The 21,248-nt window shown below is 49.9% G+C and overlaps 1 protein-coding gene across 1 annotated transcript; it reads left to right on the top strand.

The window, feature by feature from the left end:
• Positions 1 to 848: 848 nt before the first annotated feature.
• Positions 849 to 20,446, top strand: SIAH2 (siah E3 ubiquitin protein ligase 2). The gene is made up of 2 exons (XM_061168104.1): positions 849 to 1,580; positions 18,866 to 20,446. Exons 1-2 carry the CDS (start codon positions 1,149 to 1,151, stop codon positions 19,421 to 19,423), a joined length of 990 nt encoding a protein of 329 aa, XP_061024087.1. The 5' UTR covers positions 849 to 1,148; the 3' UTR covers positions 19,424 to 20,446.
• The last annotated feature ends 802 nt before the right edge of the window (positions 20,447 to 21,248 follow it).

Below are 21,248 nucleotides of genomic sequence, written 5' to 3'. Positions count from 1 at the left end.
CGTTGTACTGGAGCATCATCCACTGTCTTCCGGGGGTTCCAGGACCCAAGCCACATTTCTGGCATTCTTCTATTCTGGCGATCTTGAACTCCTTTTAGTTAACTCTGTCCGTGAACTCCCTCCCTGGCCCTCTAGCAAGTCAGAGGCGCTCAACTCAATTCAACGAAGGCTTTGGCAGGTCCGACGGTCAAAGACTAGTTTACCTCCTCTCCCCCCCGGAGGAGCAGGACCAAAGAGTGGTCCAAACACATCCTTAACATCCCAGCACTAGGTCCTGCGCCCGCTGCAGACCCATCCTCAGCCCCTTGCCCCGCTCCCGCCCAAAGCTCTGGGTCCTGACCCCGCGCTCCAGTCTAAGAGCCGCCCTGGCCGCGGTCACGCCTCCCCCTCGCGCTGCTGACTCAACCCGGCGAAGAGAAACCTCTCGGCTTTTTCCGACCTGTCCCTGGGCACCCGCGTCCCGCCCCGCCCCGCCCCGCCCACCATCCAAGCCCCCGCCCGGCCTAAAGTTGTCCTTCGGCTTCGCGCCCGCGGAACGCGTTGGCGTGACTCCCTGGGGTGTGGCCACGGAACTCAGGCGACGCCTTGCCGAAGGGCGGCCCCCTCCGCGGCCCGGAAAAGGAGACCCCGCGCGGCGGCAGCGGCGAGCCGGGCATGCTCACTGGCGCGGGCCGGGCCCGCAGCCCGGGCAGGAAGCGCCGGCGCTAGGCGGTCCCCATCGCTGCCAGCTGGAGTCGGGCGGAGCCGGAGCTCCAGCTCCGGGTGGTTCTGCCAGTCCCCGCGCGCCTGGGCGGCCGCACACGTGTCCAAGCGTCACGTCCGCGCGCGCCCCCGGGGCTTGCGTCAGCGGCCGCTCCGGGAGCGGGTGGGCCGGGGTTCTGCGCACCGCTCGGCTTCGGGGCCGCGACGCCGCCGGGAGGAGGAGTTTGGGGACGCGGAGGGGTGTTCGGAGCGCCGGGGACCGAGGAGATCGTCAGCGCGGTCCGGCCCCCCATCCTGCCCGGCGCCGATCGTCTCCGCTGCTCGGTCCCGGGCTGGGCGCGGTGGCGTTGCCCCGGAGCCCGCCGCCCGCGGGGCGCGCAGCGCCTTGACCCCGGCGGCCCCGCGGCAGGCAGGCGCCCGCAGTTCCATGGTTGGTTCGGAGCGCGATGAGCCGCCCGTCCTCCACCGGCCCCAGCGCTAACAAACCCTGCAGCAAGCAGCCGCCGCCGCAGCCACAGCACGCTCCGTCCCCGGCTGCGCCCCCGGCCGCCGCCACCATCTCGGCTGCGGGCCCCGGCTCGTCCGCGGTGCCCGCCGCGGCGGCGGTGATCTCGGGCCCCGGCGGCGGCGGCGGCGGCGGCGGCGGCGGGGCTGGCCCGGTGTCTCCGCAGCACCACGAGCTGACCTCGCTTTTCGAGTGCCCGGTTTGCTTTGACTATGTCCTGCCCCCCATCCTGCAGTGCCAGGCCGGGCACCTGGTGTGTAACCAATGCCGCCAGAAGTTGAGCTGCTGCCCGACGTGCCGCGGCGCCCTGACGCCCAGCATCAGGAACCTGGCTATGGAGAAGGTGGCCTCGGCGGTTCTGTTTCCCTGCAAGGTAAGCCCAGGTGCCAGCCACGCACCTCCGCCCGGCGACCTCCCGGGACTCCTGTGTCCCCCAGCTCATTCGCGGGCGCTGAGATGCAGTGGGCTTCTCTCTTATTAACGGGGGAAAAAAAGTTTACACCGTGTTCGCCCTCCCCCATGCCACCTGTCCACTTTGGGAGCAGCTCTGGGCCGACTGCTGCCCGATCACTGACCCCAGCCTGATTGGCACGCGATCACGCTGTCCCCACCCGGAGCCTGCGTACGCTGCAGACGTGTACTCAGCCTGGGTAGAGCTGGGCCGCCGAAGGAGAACTTGGACCCAGAAGCTGACTATCTGAGGGGAACAGAGGACGGGGGAAAGGAGCGAATTAAACGCACCCTTCGCCAGCGCTGGGCTTGGAAGGACTGGTACTGGATTCCTCCTGCCCCCCGCGTCTGCCTTCTGCGCACCCCTGACACGTGGGAGCCCTCGGGAGTGTAGCTTAAAAAAAAAAAAAAAAAAGGGCGCCTACAGCCTGTTTTCCTCTAACAACAAGAAAACCTTGTAAGCCACGCCTTTCCCTCTCCTAGCCTTCCAAGGACCGAGGAGTTGTGTTATTTTACTAAGTGGGGTGAAAACGAGAGTTGATGGGGAATTTAACTGGAAGGGCACGCAGGAGCTGTTGTTACAGTTCTTTAAAGCCCACCACTTTATTTTTTGTTTAGTTAAAAAATTACCAGTGCTCTTGCAAAAAAAGAGGGGGGGGGGGGGGCACATCGCTAAGACAAGTGAAAGACCCAGACGTCTCGCCTCCTTTCCCACCGATGTTAGGTTTAGTATGCATCTGCATTGGGTTTTTTCTAACCATGTATAAATACACTCTCCGCAGCTGAATATAGAATGGTAGATGTTAATGTCAGGAAGGTTTATATATGCACACATAAGTTTTTCTCCAAAAATGGCTTCTGCAGCTTGCTGACTTAAGTCCATCACATATTTTTATATGTCTGCAGCCTACCTCTATCTCATTGTATTTCAAATGGCTGCATAAATTTGCAGTGTGGTCATACTGTAACATCAGTTTACATCTTTTGGGTAAAAATCTTCAGGAGCAGTTTCAGGAGCAGATAGAGACATATCTATCTATATTACCGCATTATAACCTAGAATTTTACCATACAGTTCATTTTTTAAACTTAGAAATAATGTCATTCATATTTTTGGAGTTTTTTTGGTAAAGCGCCTCATGGGCCATTTAGGCTCTCTTGCATTGATTTCTCTTCGCTGCGGCTTACTTTTATAGGGCAAGGGCTTATTTTTAAATTAAAAATAATCCACCAGAGAACTGAAGCTTGGGACACATGTCAGTAAAATGAGTGATTTAATTTGGTCTGTGCCCTGCCACAAATAGGGTTTAAAATAGCATATTCAAATAAGCGTTTGAAATTGTGTCTGAGCTATGGGTTTTCAGTCAACCTTAATACATTATCATGCTTTGAACCACTCCTCATGTAATGCTTACTAAGGCACCCAGCCCAGTAGTAGTTTGTCATTAAATTTAGACAAAACGGTTTCAACATTTTCTTAGGGTCATGAACAAGGAGGCAGCTAGTGATCAAGGGAAGATTTGGTGATTGGTGACATAAGAGTGGCTATGTGAGGTTTGAGATATTTTGTGGAAGCTGGGTGAGTAGGTAGGGGATGCCCCACAGGGTTTCTGGGGAGTCATCTTCTCAGCCCTTCACTTTCCCCTAGGCCTTCAGTGGCTAACAGAAGAAATGACTTCAGATGAATAACATTTTACAAATGAGCATTTGATATCAGTCAGCTATCCCTATCTGCCTGACAATGCAGGAGATGTGGGTCCGATCCCTGGGTGGGGAACATCCCCTGGAGAAGGGAATGGCTACCCACTCCAGTATTCTTGCCTGGGGAAATCCCATGGACAGAGGAGCCTGGTGGGCTACATACAGTCCATGGGGTCACAAGAGTCGGACATGACTTAGTGACTGAACAAGCTATCCCTAATATATTTTTTAGAGCAAGATCATAAGAGCATTATGTTGCTTGCTCCCTAGAGAATGGGGGCAGTTATAACATGCTATATGAAGTGTGAAGTTTCACTTTCAGAATCCAGAATTCTTGTTCCTCCTGAAGTATATATTCTTTCCTGATGTGATAAGTCTTGAAGAAGAGTTCTCTTGGGAATCAAGGGCATCCAGTGTTTCTGTGTATGTCACTGATTTCTAAAAAGGTCCCATTCTGTAAGACTGCAGTTAGACAAAGCCATTGCTTTGCAAGCTGAAATTAAACAAGGTCAACCATCCCCCTACAGACCAGGAACCCAGCTTAGAAAGTGACCTGGGCGGGGGTGGGGGGGGGTGTCACTCTTGTGTAAATACATACATGTGAGATTTATAAAGCTGGAATATGCACGCCTCAACTTTGATCAGTAATCCAGACTATTGACATGGGAGCTCAGCCAGTTAGTCTGGATAAATCACACTTGGATGGATACAGAGGCCCAGCAAGCAACTGAGATAATATTTGTTGGGGAGGTTGAGAGCAACAGGGAGTGGTGAGGCCTGTGGCAGACTTCAGCACAGTAGTCTGCTTAGCCAGTCCTGTGCTTCTCGCTCCTGGAAGTCACAGGGACAGCCTTGTCCCCACTTGCTCTGAGTCTCTCATGGGCTGGCTCGGGGAAGAAAACCCATGTTGGGTGAAATACCAGAAGCCAGCTCTCCAGAGTTGCCTGGTGCTGCCATTGTTTGCCTGAGAGACTACCTCTGGGAGCCTGATGTCCTCATCTGTAATGAGGGGATTGGGCTGCTCAGCTTCTAAGGACCGGCAGCTTCTAGAACTCCATGAAAAGAAGGGCGGCTCTGTGGAATGATTGCTGAGGCCCTCTGCGTGCCAGCTCCTTTGTGTGGGTTATCTTTTATGAGTCTACTTTTCTTATTCTCAGGCGAGGAAACATGCGCCTCTAGAGAGGTTAAGAGTTAAGTGACTTGAGATCACATGGCGGACCAGTCCATAAACCTTCATCCTGAAGGCACACATCCTTTGATGTGGAGTCTGAGGTTATACGCGGAGGCTCCAGATCACAACCTGAGGCTGACACCAGTAACAAAATCTTCCAGCTGGATGAGGTCACCAGATGGACACATCCCCGTGAGACAACATAGCTGCCGACTATAAAGTTTACTGGGAGGAATTTTGTAGGGCTTGGGGGGTGGGAAGATCAGGGGGTGAGGGGGAATAGCTTATACACCCAATATTTGGGGGGACTTCAGTCCAGCTCTGAATCGCTCATGCTTCCATTGGCCCCAAAGTGGAAAGAAAGTGAAGTCGCTCAGTCGTGTCCGACTCTTTGCGGCCCCATGGACTGTAGGCTACCAGGCTCCTCTGTCCATGAGATTCTCCAGGCAAGAATACTGGAGTAGGTTGCCGATTCCTTCTCCAGGGGATCTTCCTGACCCAGGGATCAAACTTGGGTCTCCCGCATTGCAGGCAGATGCTTTACCCTCTGAACCAGGGTATGAGTTACGAAAAAGCCTCCTTCCGTAAGTATGGTTGGGGGGAGGGGGCCACAAAGTCAAGGGCTAGCGTCCCGCCAGCACCTGTGACAGGGGACAGCACCTGCACTCTTAGCTCGGACCTCCTTTGAGAAAAGGCACTCTCTGAGTGTGGCTCTCTGCCCCCTGGGGTATATTTAGTCCATTCTATGGCTCGTGCCACGCCTGAGAAGTTTTGACATCCTGTCCCTTTATCACAAACCCACCACCATCTCTGGAGAGTGTGGATGTAGGGGGAGAAGTGAAGGGTGACACATTGGGGCCCCCCACTCAACAGTGTATTTTAATATCAGCCAACTATTTCTCTCCAAAACCATGAGAAATGCTAGAACACATTCCAGCCCTCTTTCACGATTGGACATTTTCTTTCCACTTTTTTCTCTGGGGCTTCCCTGGTGGCTCAGACGGTAAAAGAATCTGTCTGAAATGCCGAAGACCCAGGTTCAATCCCTGGGTCAGAAAGATACCCTGCAGAAGGGGATGGCCACCAGCTCCAGGATTCTTGCCTGGAGAATTCCCCCGGCGACTACAATCCATGGGGTTGCAAAGAGTTATTTCTCTCCAAAACCAGAGGAAATGCTCATACACACCCAAGCCCCCTTACACTATGCGACATTTTCTTTCCACTTTTTTCTTTGGTTTCTGTAGAAGTTTCTGGCAGCATTATCTCCAAATACTGAACTAGAAAGCCTCGTCAGATACTTCTCTGTGATTGGATTATGACAGTGTTGTTTGTATTCTTTAAAAAAAACTGAGGGACTTCTGCGATGGTCCAGTGGTTTAGACTTTGTCTTCCAGTGCAGACGGTGTGGATTCAATCCCCGGCTGGGCAGCTAAAATTCTACATGCCTCTGGGCCAAAAAAAGCAACATTAAAAGAAAAAACAATATTGTGACAAATTCAGTAAAGACTTTAAAATGGTCCACATTAAAAAAATAATAATAAAAGAATTCTTACAGTCAGATCAGATAATCCAGTTGGAAGTTAAAATGTGTGGACTGATCTAGTCCAGTGGGGACAAACCCTAAACACCGGCAGGGACAGGTCATGCAAGGGAGAGGGGCGTCTGCCGTGTGACCGTAGGGTTCCAGCGACGTCAGGGGCGGTGGAGGTGGCTGGGAGTTGGACCACAGCTTTTAGTCAACTCTGGCTGATTGGCCAGGATGGGAATGTGATTGCAGCCATGCTAGATCTTTGGATTTTTTTGAGAAAAGTCACAAATCTGCATTTTTTTAAATGTTAAATATCTCGATTTTTTTTTTTAACATTGTCCAAATTCAAATGTAAAGCCAGCACTTGCAGGCCAAACCAACCGTGTCTGTAGGCCAAAGTCCAGCTTCCAGGGTGCAACCTCTAACCTGGTTCTTTCAGAAAACATCCAGTGAGCCTGGAAGTTCTCATTTGACTCTGAGAACATATGAACTCTGCAGTTCTGATAGGTCCTGAGTCCTGACTGTTACAGCTTACTGGCTTTTCATCTTTGTTTTGCTGAGAGAAAATGCCAGCATTCTGGCCTTTGGGAGACCTGAACTGTTGTCCTGCTGACTAGGTGTTTGACACTTTGTACAAAGTCAGTCTGTTTCTTTGCACCTGAATGTCTTAAGAGCTGGACAAGATGACTATACTGATGATCTTTTTCTGCACTAAAATTCTGGAATCTAGTGAGCTGTTCAAGAGAAAAGGGGCACCAGTCAGGAGACAGAACTGGGGTCTCATCCTGGCTTTCTGTGATCTCAGTCCTGTCACTTGCTCCTTAGATCTGTCTGTTCATCAGTTAAAAAGAACAGAGATGACCTTGAGCCGGTGGGTGCTCTCAGGTCAGATCAGCAGTGCTGGCAAGGACTTCTGTGTCACCAAAGCAGATGGCAGGTGGGTGGGATCAGAGCGGTTGCTAGGTGATGGGTGATCAGTCACCGAACAGTCTAAGGGGATGAGCCAATTTGCCAAAACCATTTCAGGGATCTCTTCCGAACCTCAAAAATTCCCCTAAGACAAAATCAGTTACTTGGAAGTTATCCCTTCCGTCTTCATTCCTGGCTGAAGTTGACCGGGTTGGCTCATAGAAGCTTGTGCTGGTAAGCACTGGGGTCAACGTGTTTCTGGTGAGGCTCAAGATTTTCCAGAAGACAACGGACAGCCTTTGAGTGTAAAATCAAGAACAGAAGCACTAGAATGCATGAAGAGGGTACTCGGAAGTTTAATACTGATTCTACACAGAGTTGCCCAAAGATTTTTCACAGGTCACCAAGTCCTGGAACTAGAGTAAATCATTGTTAGTTAGGATTGATCTTTGGTACGGCCGGAATGGACGAAAACCAAAAGGTACAGCAGGTCTGACCTATAGAGTCCCCAGCTTAGGATGGGTTAGAATTGCCCTTTTTGTTTTTTTCTTGGAAGCCCTATATAAAGTGCTGTATACACATGACCATAGGAAGACCTCAATGTAAAATATCTTTAGTGTCCAACTTGTACGTCTGACAAAATTTGTGAAAAATGGCATTTCTCATTCACACCCATCAGGTCCTCACTCTGAAAATGGCACACAGTAGGTACACATGTGCCAGAGTGAATGCCAGCATTCACCTGAGTATACTTTCTAAAGCTCATGAGAGATGCTGAAAATTCCCTAGCAGAATTTCATCAACTTTGCCCCACACATCCATTCTCCATTTGTTTCTTAAAAACTGCGAAACGGGTATTTTCATTGCCAGTTGGGTAAGTTTTGCTGTAATCCTTTTTATACTGTACAGTGTCCATGAGATAAAAGGTCACCCCCTTCCCAGTTTTCAGCTGTCGAGATGAATGGAAGGTACACCTGCATTAAACGCATGGGCCTGGGCCCTGTTTTACAACTTTGAGTCAGTGGAGGTGGTGTCTTCAGGGCTTTCCTTCTCCCCCCCTCCCCTTCACCTCCTAACTCTGGTAGTCTTGAAGGCAGGCCCTACTCGAGCCTCCTGGTCCCAATCCTGTCTGTCTTTCCTGGTTGGTGACCTCTCCAAGCCTCTGTGGCTCGTTGCTAAAATGGGGTGATGGTTGTGGTAGTAATTCATGCAAAGTGCCCAGCACAAAGTAAAAACTAAATAAACGTGCACAGTTAGAAACTAACAGAAAGCAAACGAGTGGGGTCTGAGGTCAGGTCCAGTTGCTCGGTTGTGTCCAACTCTTTGCCACCCCATGGACTATACAGTCCATGGAATTCTCTAGACCAGAATACTGGAGTGGGTAGCCTTTCCCTTCTCCAGGGGACCTTCCCAACCCAGGGATCGAACTCAGATCTCCCGCATTGCAGGCAGATTCTTTACCAGCTGAGCCACAAGGGAAGCCCAAGAATACTGGAGTGGGTAGCCTATTCCTTCTCCAGGGGATCTTCCCGACCCAGGAATCGAACCAGGGTCTCCTGCATTGCAGGTGGATTCTCTACCAATGGAGCTATCAAGGAAGCCATAAAAAGAAAAAAAGGAATCTTTTTTTTCTCCTATCAGTTCTCCCATCGAGCTTCTCTTTCCTATTCCTAGTGTTATAGGGTTTCCATAGAGCTAGGTAAGTTGGCTCTGGCATTGGTTTTTCAGTGAGTTTTAAAAAATTTCTTTAATGCTTTTAGAAGGGAAACCTGCTTAGATTAGGGAACTTTTTAATGCATATATTTTGTTTTTAAAAGTTACGATCTTTTTTTAATGTAGAACACACCAGAGATTTTAATTTGATACTGTTTTCTTTAATCCTGCCCACCTAGAATAACCACTATACCATTTTTGCACATGTCCTCGCAAACTTACCTCTACGTCAAAACTTACAAGCCAGCAACAACAGCAACAAAAAAACCAACAATGAAAAACAGGTAAAACAGGAAATTCACACACGATTTCATAACCTATTTTTTCATCTAATTGTGACTGCTTTTCCACACTGACAAATATTCCTTAAGATCCTGTTTAATGACTATATAATATTACAATTCCATGAACTGTGGAATGTTATGGAACATGATGTTGGTTATGAATGTATCAGTTATTTAATCAAGCCCCTGTTTGTGGTCATTTAAATCATTCTGTTTTTCTTATTGTGCTTTAAAAAAAAAAGTACTGATATAACTGAATCCCTGTGCATAAGAAAATAATTATTTCCTAATGATAAACTCCTAGAAGTTGAATGGTAGGAACAAACAGCATGTGCAGAGATCAGCTTTTGCTCATAAAGCCAAACTGCTTTTTCATGTAGAATCAAATGGGCACTCAGTGCCCATTTCTCTCCAGCATCACCAGCAATGGGTGTTATCCTTTTGCTTTAATGCTGGTGCCTGCTTTTCCTCCCTCATGTAACATCAGGCCAGAGTTGGCTCCTCCTGATTACCCATTAACGTTTCATCAGACCCACCCAAGCCTTGGAATACCCTGCAGCCTCAGCCCCTCTCTTCCTACAAAAGTCTGCCTGGTCAACCACTGCCTCCCCTCCCACCCCACCTTCTGAAACTGAGTCTCACTGTGGAGACAGGCGTGCCAGCAGAGCCCTTCTGAGGAGGAGGAGCAGAGGGGTCTGGAGGCCTCCCTCAGGTGTGGCGTCAGAGCTGTATTGAGGATGAGCAGGGTGTCCGCAGGAAAGGAAGGGACGGAATATCTCGATGGGGCTTGTGGGAGGCCAGTGCTCGTAGAAAACATTGTTTACCCGGTCTGAGCTGGGAACATTATCTCGTGTTATCCTCCTAATTACTTCGTAAAGGAAACGGGACATGGTTAACATCCCCCTTAAGAAATCTGCTCGAAATTTCTAAGTTTGAGGACTTCCCTAGTGGTCCAGTGAGCTTAAAACACTGAGCTTCCACTTCGGGGGCTGTGGGTTCGACCCACGGTCTGGGAGTTAAGATCCCGCACGCTGAGTAGCCCAGCACTTGGGGCAGAAACCCCAGAAGGCGCCCTGTAATTCCACACAGCGTCTCTCCCGCTGCCCCTCTGACTGGCTCCGGTGAGCTCCTTCCCATTGCGGGCTCGCCAGTAGCTTCTGGAGGGATGGCAGTTGCACCCCTGAAGCTGCCAGGGGTAACAAGGATGCCAGGTTAAATCTGAGTAGCAGATAAACAGTTGCCTGGAACGTTCTAGGCTGCTTGTGTTTTTATTTGCTAAATCTGGCAGCCCCACCTCGTCAGCTTCCTTGTGAGTTCACTTGTATCCGCTGAGAAATAAAGCGTCCAGAGGGATGCGGCAGTGTTTGAAGGGGGGGCGGTGAATGTGATCTCGCAGATGGGATGCTGGCAGGAAGGAGCGTGTTGAGAAAGGCTGGACAAGGTCCATAAAGCCTGTCACTCCGGTCCAGTCCTACTTTATGGTGCGAAGGGACCTCACGAAACTGGTTCTCCAAGTCCCCGGGGTGGGGGTGGGGGGGGGGTGCTGCCTGCTAGCTCGATCTATGGTCAGATGAGAGGTATACTTGGTCAAAAGTCAACTTTTGTTTAACACTTCCAAGATTAAAAAGAAACCCCTGCCACCCCAAGAAGTCTTTGTACGCGCACACACACGCACACACGTACCCAAGAGCCGGATGTTCTCACATGACTGCGATAATAAGAGGCCGGATTCTCCCACCAAGTCACCTTCAGTAGAGACAGCCCTGCCACGTGGGGTTTGTTGGCTTTTTCTTAGGCAACAAGGAGGATTTTTAAGCCCAAGGTTTTCATTAGCATTGCCTTCTCCAGAAGAAAGTGTATAACGTTCAGCGTCAGTGTTTGCTGAGCCTCACCACTGTTTGACAGTTCAGGTACTGGGTGACACTGTCTTCTCCTACTGTCAACTCTGAAACTAAGACTGCACTCTGCTAATTATGTCTTTGCACTCATAGCAGAGGTGAGGAAGGTACCATCTAAGTGAAAATCCGCTGTGGTTCTTAGAGGAAAGATGCTAGACAGACAGATGCAGGGTGAGTACTGCAATGAAGTCACAAAAAGAGATGTCATTTCTCCTGCTGCCCAAGTCTGAACTCCTCCACTGGTAATGACAGTCAAGGGCTGATTATTTGGCAGGCAGCTTTATAGACCCACTCAGAGGTGCCAGGGTAGGCAGGCTCAATCCAAGGTCACACAAGACCCTGGGTCCTTGAGTTCCAATCACAGCCACTCTACCAGTGGTTGCAAACACGCTGTAAGCAAAAGTGACCTACAGCCATCAGAATAACAACAGCATCCTGTTTCCCCACCGAGGTAAGGTTTCAGAAAAGCCAGAAACACCCCCATCGAAATGGTTTAGGTAACTAAAGTATGTGAAATGCCTTGGTCAAAAATTACAGAAGTCATTCAACCCAGAATGAATGAAGTCTAAAATGTACACTTTTTTTTTCTTACGTGGTTTCAAGATCTCTTGAATTATTTTTTAATTCTAAGTTCCACAGTTAAGACTTAATTAAAGTAAAAGTAACATGGTGGAGAGCAATCATCTTTTGCAGATAAACCTAATATTTATTCACCTACCAGCAAATAGTAGGTGAACAGGAAGCAGGTGATACATCAGTAAGTCAACAAGCAAAATTAACAGACCCATAAATTGGAAAATAGCCTGGGATCATTCAGTGATATGTGGGGGGCGGGGGGAGATAAAAACATTTTAGTCACAAAAGAGCTAGCTTGGATTGCTAGAAGTCCTGTTAGAAAGTGGTAAATCTGGACTTCCCTGGTGGCCCAGTGGTTGAGAATCCACCTGCCATCACAGGGGACACGGGTTCGATCCCTGGTCCGGGAAGATCCCGCACGCCACGAGACTAAGCTCATGTCCCTCGGCCCCTGAGCCCATGAGCCACAACCACTGAATCCTGTGTGCCCTCGAGCCCGTGAGCCACAAGAAGAGCAGGCACTGCAGTGAGAAGCCTGTGAGCCACAATAAGAGTAAGCTCACGCGCAGCAGCAAAGGCCCAGTGCAGCCATCAATAAAAATGAAAAAATGTTAAAGTAAAATTTAAGTGCAACTGCTGGTTAAGATATAAGTTTTACCACTATATGGGTCTAGACTAGGTTTAGCTGCAGTTCCCACTTGATCAAGTCTAAACAGTGTTGAGAAACAGAGCCTTTTATCGTCTGCTCGTCACACCTGTTAATACCGTCAGGATCCATCCTTCCCACTGAACTAACTCTGATTCCATTCATGGGTCGCCTCCCCAGTGCCAAAAGGGGTTTACTTGTTTATGAAAGGGGGTGTGGGTACGGTTCATACCCGGAGCTCCTCTTCCAGATGTGGTCTGGAAGCGAACAGGAGTTTCCCGTGGAGCACTAAGGGTGGTGGATCGTGAACCTGGGAACCATCGTCCAGGGCCGTAGATCTGTCAGGCGCCCACAAACCTCTGGAAGGATCTGAGGAGCAAAAGAGAAGGCCCTGTCTTCTTTGGGTGGGGAGGGGGTCAAAAAAGTGTTGGTAATTATAACAATTGATGTTGTCACTGCCACTAAAATGAGTCTCAAGAGCTTCTAATAAAAGATAAACTATTAGTTCAGTTGCATTTACATGCAAGTATGCATGGGGTTGCAAAGAGTCGGACACGACTGAGCAACTGAACTGAACTGATGTAGTTGAAAGTGTATTTTCTTTAAAAAGGAGAAAGAAAAAACTATCACAATAATCATTCAGATCTGCAAAAAGAATCTCTACCCCCAGAAGGATGAATATGCTTAGTCTCTGGGTTTTTTTGTTAATATTTATTTTTATTTATTTGGCTGTGCTGGGTCTTAGTTGTGGCATATGGGATCTTCGTTCCCTGACCAGGGATCCAATCCAGGCCTCATGAGCTGGGAGGTGCAAAGTCTTAGCCACTGGACCACTAGGAAAGTCCCTCTGGATTGTTTCATATGATCTCAGATTTACATGACACTTGGAATAATAGTACAAATTCCCATATGGCCTTTATCCACATTCACCAGTTACCTCCTTTTTGCCCCACTTGTTTTATTGTTTGTGCTCTCTCCATTCATATATGTGTGTATGTGTGTGTGTGTGTGTGTTACATGGAAACTGCAGATACCCTGTCCTTTTATCCCTAAGTACTTCCTTGTGTTTCTCCTCTAAAATCAAGGACATTTTCTTATGTGATTATGGTACAGTTATCAAAATCAGGAAATGTGATATGGCGTAGATATTCCTCTCTAATCCCGAGTCCATATTCACATTTCAGTGGTTGCCCCAGTAATGCCGTTTGTAGCAGTTTTGGTTTCCCAGTCCACGGTCAGATGTCAGGTCGCCCGTGTGCACCCTGTGATGCTTACAGCTTATTTAGGTGGAAAGAAAGTGCCGTTTGCTTTTGCTTACCCCAGGACAGGGTCATTTCTTGGGTCTAATTCAGAAGTTTATAAGCATCAACAACAAGTATCTATGGTGTTTTGTTTTTCTTGAGATGTTCTCATGTGAGGCACTGGCAGCTAGCCTGCTAGGACACTTCACTGTTTCCTAGGAGGTAAGCAGGTGGAGGCAAGGCGGTTACCTCACAGTCCCCAGAGGGACCTGGCTGGTTCCCAGTGCGTCCAGTGTCGTAGACTGTTGATTGCTGAGAGTTCAGCAAGTCGTCCTTAAATTGCCTGGACTCAGACTTAATAGGTGAAAAAAAACTTGTTCTAAACCAGTCATGAAATCCACGACCTTCGCTAGCACCCAGGCCAAGAATTCCGTTTATATGCTTATTCCTTAAACAAATACAATATGCCTGTGTTTCTTGAATAAACACCAGGCATCTAGTGTTTGCCTGTGTCTCTGACGTGCCTCGTCATGTGTATCTGTGTATCAGGGGTCTCTGCCAAAAAGGAGAAAACCTTGTCTAAATTCCAGCTTAAGTAAAACCACCTTCAAACCCCGTGTCCAGGAAAAGAATTGGCACTCTTTACTGCTTTCTGCAAAGACATCAGAATGAGGCACCAGGGTCCCCCGTCGCCTTCTCACAGCAGCAGAACGTGTTGGCACAAGACTTTTGAGCCATCGCAACGTGAAAAATTTCTAAAGGAAAAGTCAGAAGTGTTATTTCAGCCTTGCTTTGCTGGGCCATCTCTCCCCCTGCCCTGCATTCTTCTTTAGCTTTGGGCTCCTGTGTGTGGTCGTGCCTCCCCTGGCCCCCAGCCTAAAGAGGGGTTTACTTAAAGCAAATCCCACCTCTCGCCCCCCGCCCCAGGGGAGATGAGCAGGTATTTCCTGGGGGAGAAATCTCATTTATAACCGCGGATGTGTCCCAGGCCGCAGGTAGCCCTCCACAAAGCAGCCCAGGTGCTTTATCTCAGAGACAAGTGTGTGCCTCGAAGAACTGGTCATCTCATCCTTTGAACCCTCCCACCGGTGGGCAGGCCCTGGCCAGAGCGAGAGGAGGGAAACCTCAGGCTTTCTTGCCAGCTGCCAGAGAAGGCGGGGAGGGCCTAATTACTGGTTCCCTGTTTGTGCTGTGCTGCCGCCTCATTCCTTAGGGATAGCCGCGTTCGGGGCTGTTTTTCTCCTTGCAAACCAGGAAGAAGTTCACATTTGAACCAGTTTCCAGAAACAGCATATCTGTGGACCCTGAGTTTTGAGTGTGTTGGGTGGTAGGCTGGGAGGGGTGGAGTGGGGAGGGCAAGGCCAATTTCTTTTTCCGTAAAAGATTGGTTCTTTGACCCCTATTTCAGAGAAGGAGCCACAGAGGATCCAGAAACTCAAGGCTCTGACCCTGGTGTGGCCACGGATGACCACACGGCTGGGATGAGTCATTTTGTAAAACGGGTGGAACCAGCGCCCCAGCCTCCATCCATGCTGCTCAAGCCGTCGAGGTCTAGCTGTGTGTTGTGGCTGGATGGTTTCCTGAAGGGCCCCGGGTGGCACCCGCTGGGCAGGGCGGTGAGCAGCCGGCCCGGCTTCCTGCTGTGGCCCCTCCTCACGCCTGGGAGTGTGCCTGCCCGGCCACGCTGTGTCACTCACTGAAATCAGGGGCTCTCAACGCGGGTGATTTTGCCACCCAGGAGACATGTGGCCATGCCTGGCGACACTTCTGGTGGTCACCACGTGGTGGGGGTGGGGGGACTCTCCTGGCATCTTCAAGGCCAGGGATGCCACTGAACACACCTCAGCGCACAGCACAGCCCCCAAACCAAGACACATTTGCTCCTTGTCAGCAGTGCCGCTGCAGAGAAACCCTGGATGTGAACTAAACTGCCAATAACGTCCCGGACGGAACCTGGACCCGCCTGCTCATTAGGTTTTGTCCCCAAGGCATGCTCTGCTCACCCCAGGCTGGAACCAGATGGAACTATTCCTTCTGCAGTCTGCCTCCTCCCCAGTGAGGCTTCCCATACCCCCTTCTCCTCACCCTGTCTCCACTGTGAAATCACCCGTCACCCCTGCCCTCCCCGTCTTCCTTTGCACGGGTACCTGTATCTCTGATGTGTCCCAGCTGTTTACTGTTGCACGGTTCAGCCCCTCTGACAGCAGGCGCCCCAGGGGCGGGGTCTGCGCCACGCGGGGTGGCGGCCCTCCGGGACCCTTGGCCCTCATCAAGAAGACACAGCCCAGGGACCCGTGCAACGTGGGTGTGCTCCTCAGAGGCCCCTAAGCTGTTCTGCAGACTGTCTCAGGGGATCTGCAGACCCCAAAGGCGGGGTCTGATCCCTGCAGGAACACTCCTAACGCTCTTGATGACAAGAGCGTCATTCCAGAACAGTGGCGAGACTGTCAAAAGAATCAGATGTGGCACGAGGGTGCGTGTGTTTGTGTGCGTGTGAGTGCACACATGTTTATAAAGTCTAGATCTTTCCCTTGTCGAGACCATCATCTCTAGTTCGGTCGTCCTGGCAGTGGCGCCGGGGTCATGAAGACACGCCCTCACCCATGATGGAAAAGAGAAGGATTAGACTGGCATTAAAGCGTAGCTTGTTTAGAAAAAGCGGAGTAAGCACGTCACTTCAAGATGGTATTTACTTAAGTTAATAGAGGCTGCAGTAAGATCTTTTCTCACAAGTCACTGTCCACACAGATGCTAAGTAACGCCCGGTCTATTTGTGTAATTTGGGGAGGTCCCCTGTCCTCTGTATTTGGGTGGAAGGAAAAGTATGTGACTTGTAAGGCAAACCAATAATTCAGAATATAAATATTCCTACCTGAGTTACACAAGAAAAAGTTCCCGAATGATCACTTGGTGATAAATATTTGTTATACATTTGACTTGGTGAACCTGAAGCAGTTTGGGGCTTTGGGCGGGGGAAGAGGACAGGTGGTACTTTTTCTGTACATTCTAAGCCAGAGTTCATCTTGTTCCTGGAATTATTCCTGGGCAACTGTGGTAAACAGCCTCTTCTGAAAGGTCTTCAGATCCAAATATTGAGGGTTTGTTTCAGCCAGGAAGTCGGCCAGGTTCTGGGCTAATTTTTGCTATTTTTGTTATGTCGGATATGTATTTTTATTTATTTGGGGGGGGGGGGGGGGCGGGGCCATCACTCCTGCTGCCCCCGACCCCACCCTGGATGTGCATTTTTAAACACTTGGCAGAAGTGTCTCACCCATCACTCACAGGAGAGTGTCAGAAGGCTCTGTATTCTGAGCCTCACCCTAGATTTAAAACACAGTTAGTAGAGATTTGTTTTTTTAAAAAGGCCTTACACTGCTAGGAACACAAACTATAAATATATCTGGAGAAGTAAATTTGTTCCTTCTTCTTGATTAAGTTTTATACCCATGCTTTTAAAATTAGTCCATGGTTTTCAAAGATGAATAAGTAGTTCCTACAGGCAAAGTATTAATAAATAACAGTGAACTATTTCTGCCAATTTCTACTGAAGACCATTATAACTCACCTTAGGTACGGAGGAGGAAGGAGCTGCATGTTTCTCTGAGCCACCTTCTCCTTCCTTATTAGGGGAGACTCATCTCCCTAAGGGTGGTGGTGGCCTTCTCTCCTCCACATCTGCTCCTCGGTGACTGCAGCTTAGGGTCTTGTAAGGAGAAGACATTTGGGGCCTGCTTACTGCCTGTGATTTAATTCAGCTGCAAAGATCAGAATTTGACCTATTTAAAAAATTTATAAGGGATTATTCCCTAAGGACGGGTAGGGAGAAGCAGCAACAGCTGCCGGGTTTGGTTTTGTGTGTTCAGCCTTGGACACAGCATTGTAGAAAATGAAGCAGGGGAGTTCCCTGGTGCTCCGGTGGTTAGGACTCGGGGCTTTCACCACTGTGGCCCTGGGTTCAACCCCGGGTCAGGGGACGAAGATCCTGCAAGTCACCCAGTGGGACCAAAAAGAAAATCGATGTGGCCCTACCATCATGCGATGTCTTCATGTCTCAGCATGGGGTGGGGGAACCCAAGTGCGGGAACCCAAATGGCGTACCTGCCACTCTGGGCTCGAGGGGGAGGAAGCTGACTTCTGGTTTCACCTGAAGAGGTCATTCAGGTTCCTTATTCTTGACAAACCTACAGCACAGTCCTCTGAGCAAGTGTCTACTGGTGGACTCATTCTCCATCTGGTGTCTGAGAATTAGCAGGGTTATTCTCATGAGGTTTGGGTACAGGAGTCTTAATTCCTGTGGTGTGGTCTTTTCTCATGAGAGATGTGATTTATCCATCAGGAATGTGCGGGGAGAGAAAGGTTTTGTTCCCTCCCTATTAAGGCAGCGTCTGAAGGGCAGACTTACGGTGTCGGGAAACCCACCCAGGACAAGCGCCCACTCTAGTTCCACTTCCTCCCGGGCCTAGGAGGACCTGACTACCCAGTCACCAGGAGATGAGACAGGGGCATGAGGAAGGGGGCTGAGGCCAGTCCAGCGGACTTGGAGAGGAGAGTGAGGCCCTGTCACTGTAAGCTCCACTGGCTGGAACCAAGCTGAAAAGCAGTCTCCTGAGCTCTTGAATGTGATTTCTTTTCCTAAAAAATGTATGTCCAAAGCCCACCCTCGGGGCAGGGATAAAAGGTGAAGAAGGCAAGCTCATGGTTCTAGCAACGTGAGGGGTCTCCAGCCCTCTTCTGCACTGGGCTGGTCACTCCACCAGCAAGAGCAGGGGCCACAGGGCCGCTTTCCCACAGCCCACCTGCTGGTCACAGCTGGAGCCAGGAAGCAGTGAACAGGGCCAACAGGGGGGAATTACACCATCTGTAAAACTGTCGGTGAAAACCAGTCCGAAGATGACATTCATCCTTGTCCTACCCCTGAGCAATTCTATGGCGCTAGTGGTAAAGAACCCGCCTGCCAATGCAGGAGATGCGGATTCCATCCCTGGGTTGGGAAGATCCCCTGAAGGCGGGCATGGCAACCCACTCCAGTATTCCTGCCTGGAAAATCCCATGGACAGAGGAGCCTGGAGGGCTACAGTCCATAAGGTCACAAAGAGTCGAGCACAACTTAAGTGACTTAGCACTCAATGCACACCAGCAATTCTAAATTCTTTTTTTTAAATTCTTTAAATTCACAGAAAATAAGGGGAAAGCCAGGTTTTCTAGGGCTGGCTCCACAATTTTGTTTGAAACATTTGTAAGAGTGCTTGAGTTCTCACGTTTTCAACAATGTTGGAACCGGGGGGGGGGGGGGGGGGGGGGGGGGGGGGGGGGGGGCGGGCGGGGAATGCAGCTCATTCCCGGCCGGGATGGGCCCCTGATCTTACGTATGGCAGTGCTGAGGATGAGTAGGCCCTGAGACTTTTCAGTCTGCAATATGTAACTCGCCTGGAACGAAAGTCATTGAGACAGAAATGCCGGTTGAGTCTGGAAAACCTGAGGTTTGCAGCCTCCGTGGTGGAGGAGCCCCGTGTCTCACTGTGCCGCTCTCTGTCCCCGCAGTACGCGACCACGGGCTGTTCCCTGACCCTGCACCACACGGAGAAGCCGGAGCACGAAGACATCTGTGAATACCGGCCCTACTCGTGCCCTTGTCCCGGTGCTTCCTGCAAGTGGCAGGGGTCCCTGGAGGCCGTGATGTCCCATCTCATGCACGCCCACAAGAGCATCACCACCCTTCAGGGAGAAGACATCGTCTTCCTGGCCACAGACATTAACCTGCCAGGAGCTGTGGACTGGGTGATGATGCAGTCGTGTTTCGGCCATCACTTCATGCTGGTGCTGGAGAAGCAGGAGAAGTATGAGGGCCACCAGCAGTTCTTCGCCATCGTCCTGCTCATCGGCACCCGCAAGCAGGCCGAGAACTTCGCCTACAGGCTGGAACTGAACGGGAACCGGAGGAGGCTGACCTGGGAGGCCACGCCCCGGTCCATCCACGACGGCGTGTCCGCGGCCATCATGAACAGCGACTGCCTGGTGTTCGACACGGCCATCGCGCATCTTTTTGCAGATAACGGGAACCTGGGCATCAACGTGACTATTTCTACATGTTGTCCGTGACGCACCGACGTGATTCGGGCGTGGCGCGCTCTGGTTAATAAAGGTTTTTACAGGTGTTTTATATTCACAGTGTCTTCACAGGTCAGGACCCACAGCTTCCCCGTGTCCTGTCTGAACGGCAGCTTCCCATCCGGCACTGGCCCAACGAAGTTCATTAAACCGGGACAGAGGAGGCTGGCCGGTTAGTCGTTTGGAGGCCACCCTATGATCGGAAATCAACTTGATTATTAAATTTTACTTCCTTCCTGAACAGCACCTGACAGGTTGCGCGGGCTCCTCCAACACCAGGATGTTTGTTAGGAATTGGAGGCTCCCTCTTGCCTCCCTATATTGGTCCCTCCACGTTGACGAAAGCACAGTGACTGTAGCAGAGTCCTTAACTTTGCTTTTATCTTGTGTTTAAGGAGGTAGCAATTGTTTTACTACATTTTAAACAGTGTTTCTCAAACCGGATGGCTAACCAGGGTGCGTGGAATCAATGGAGTGCTTATCTGAAACATGCAGTTTGGGGAGCCTGCGAATTTAACAATCTCATCAGGGGATGCCTTCCAACAGTAAAGGTTGAGAATTACTGGGTTAAATTGTGGGAAAGGGTCCAGATTTTAAAGGTGCTTTCCAATTACCCTCTACTGATTTGTCTGTCTTTCTACTATTTCATCCACACACACCCCCACTCCCAGATTGAAACAACCACAGATCCCCACGAACACAGTCCTGAGATCTAGTCACTCTCTTGTGTTTGGGAGGGACTGCCTAGGAAAGCAAGAAGGGTAGCCATTGATAGCTCTCACGTAGTTAGTTTTTGCTCATCACTAGTACAAATGACCTGTGTACACCTGGCTTCCCTCAGAGGCCCTCCTTAACTTAGATGGTGGGAAAGACTAGATCAGCAGAGTTGGAAAAGCTTTATAACCAGTGTCATATGCTTGCTATTTAAAGGTATGTGTTGGGTTTGGTTTGTTGGTTTTTTTTTTTTTTTCCACATTCACTTTAGTTTTTTAATAAATATTTTTCAAAAATGAATATTCTGCTTCATCTTGAGTGGAATAATGCATACTTATTGGGTATCCGCTGTGTGCAGGCACCATGAAGCTTCACCCCTTCACCCCCAGCACCCCTTGGAGCTCTCACTGTTTCTATGTGAAGAAACAGGCATTTGTCCAAGACCACAGCACAGATCGCTGGCACCGCTGGGGTCTGAACTCGCTTCTCTCAACCACAAAGTGTCATGGGTGTGGCAGGTCCCCTCCTTGGAGTGGTTCCTTCTGCCTGACAGTGCCTGGGCTTGTGGATGGAGAATACTTTTCCTGGTTTACAGAATCAGAAGGAAGAGGTTTGGCTGTGATGTCCGGAGCACTGGGTTTGAGCCAAGGTGACCCACTCCCCTGATCCCAACCCTGAACTCTCAAAGAATTCAGTTTTAGCCCCGAATGCCCAGTGAGGACGGACTGTTTCCCTTAGTGGCTTGATGGCATCAGAGAAGTGCCAGGTGGGAGTGATGGCTTTAGACTTACTTCATATTTCAGGTGAGTTGCAGGGCTGAGTTTTTAGCCAGGAAAGAGTTTAGCAGTTAAGAAATTTGCTAAAGTAACTCACCCTCGAGACTGTTCTTCACTTAAAGGTGAAAAGCAGTATGTGTGCACGTGTGCATGCTCAATCGGTTCAGTAGCGTTCGACTCTGTGGGACGCTATGGACTGTAGCCCGCCAGGCTCCTCCGTCCATGGGATTCTCCAGGCAAGAATACTGGAGTGGGTTGCCATCCCCCTCCTCCAAGGGATCTTCCTGACCCAGGGATCAAACTCGCAGCTCTAATTTCCCTTGCAT

This window comes from Dama dama, chromosome 19 (assembly GCF_033118175.1).
Source record: "Dama dama isolate Ldn47 chromosome 19, ASM3311817v1, whole genome shotgun sequence".
NCBI classification, from domain to species: Eukaryota; Metazoa; Chordata; class Mammalia; order Artiodactyla; family Cervidae; genus Dama; species Dama dama.
Note: the sequence above shows the minus strand (reverse complement) of the source record. Positions and strands in the feature narration are given on the sequence as shown.

Bases quoted from the DNA above. Each gene is read 5' to 3' on its own strand.
- SIAH2 (XM_061168104.1), top strand. From the start codon at position 1,149: ATGAGCCGCCCGTCCTCCACCGGCCCCAGCGCTAACAAACCCTGCAGC. The intron at 1,581-18,865 runs GTAAGCCCAGGT...CTGTCCCCGCAG, and splicing joins CGGTTCTGTTTCCCTGCAAG to TACGCGACCACGGGCTGTTC.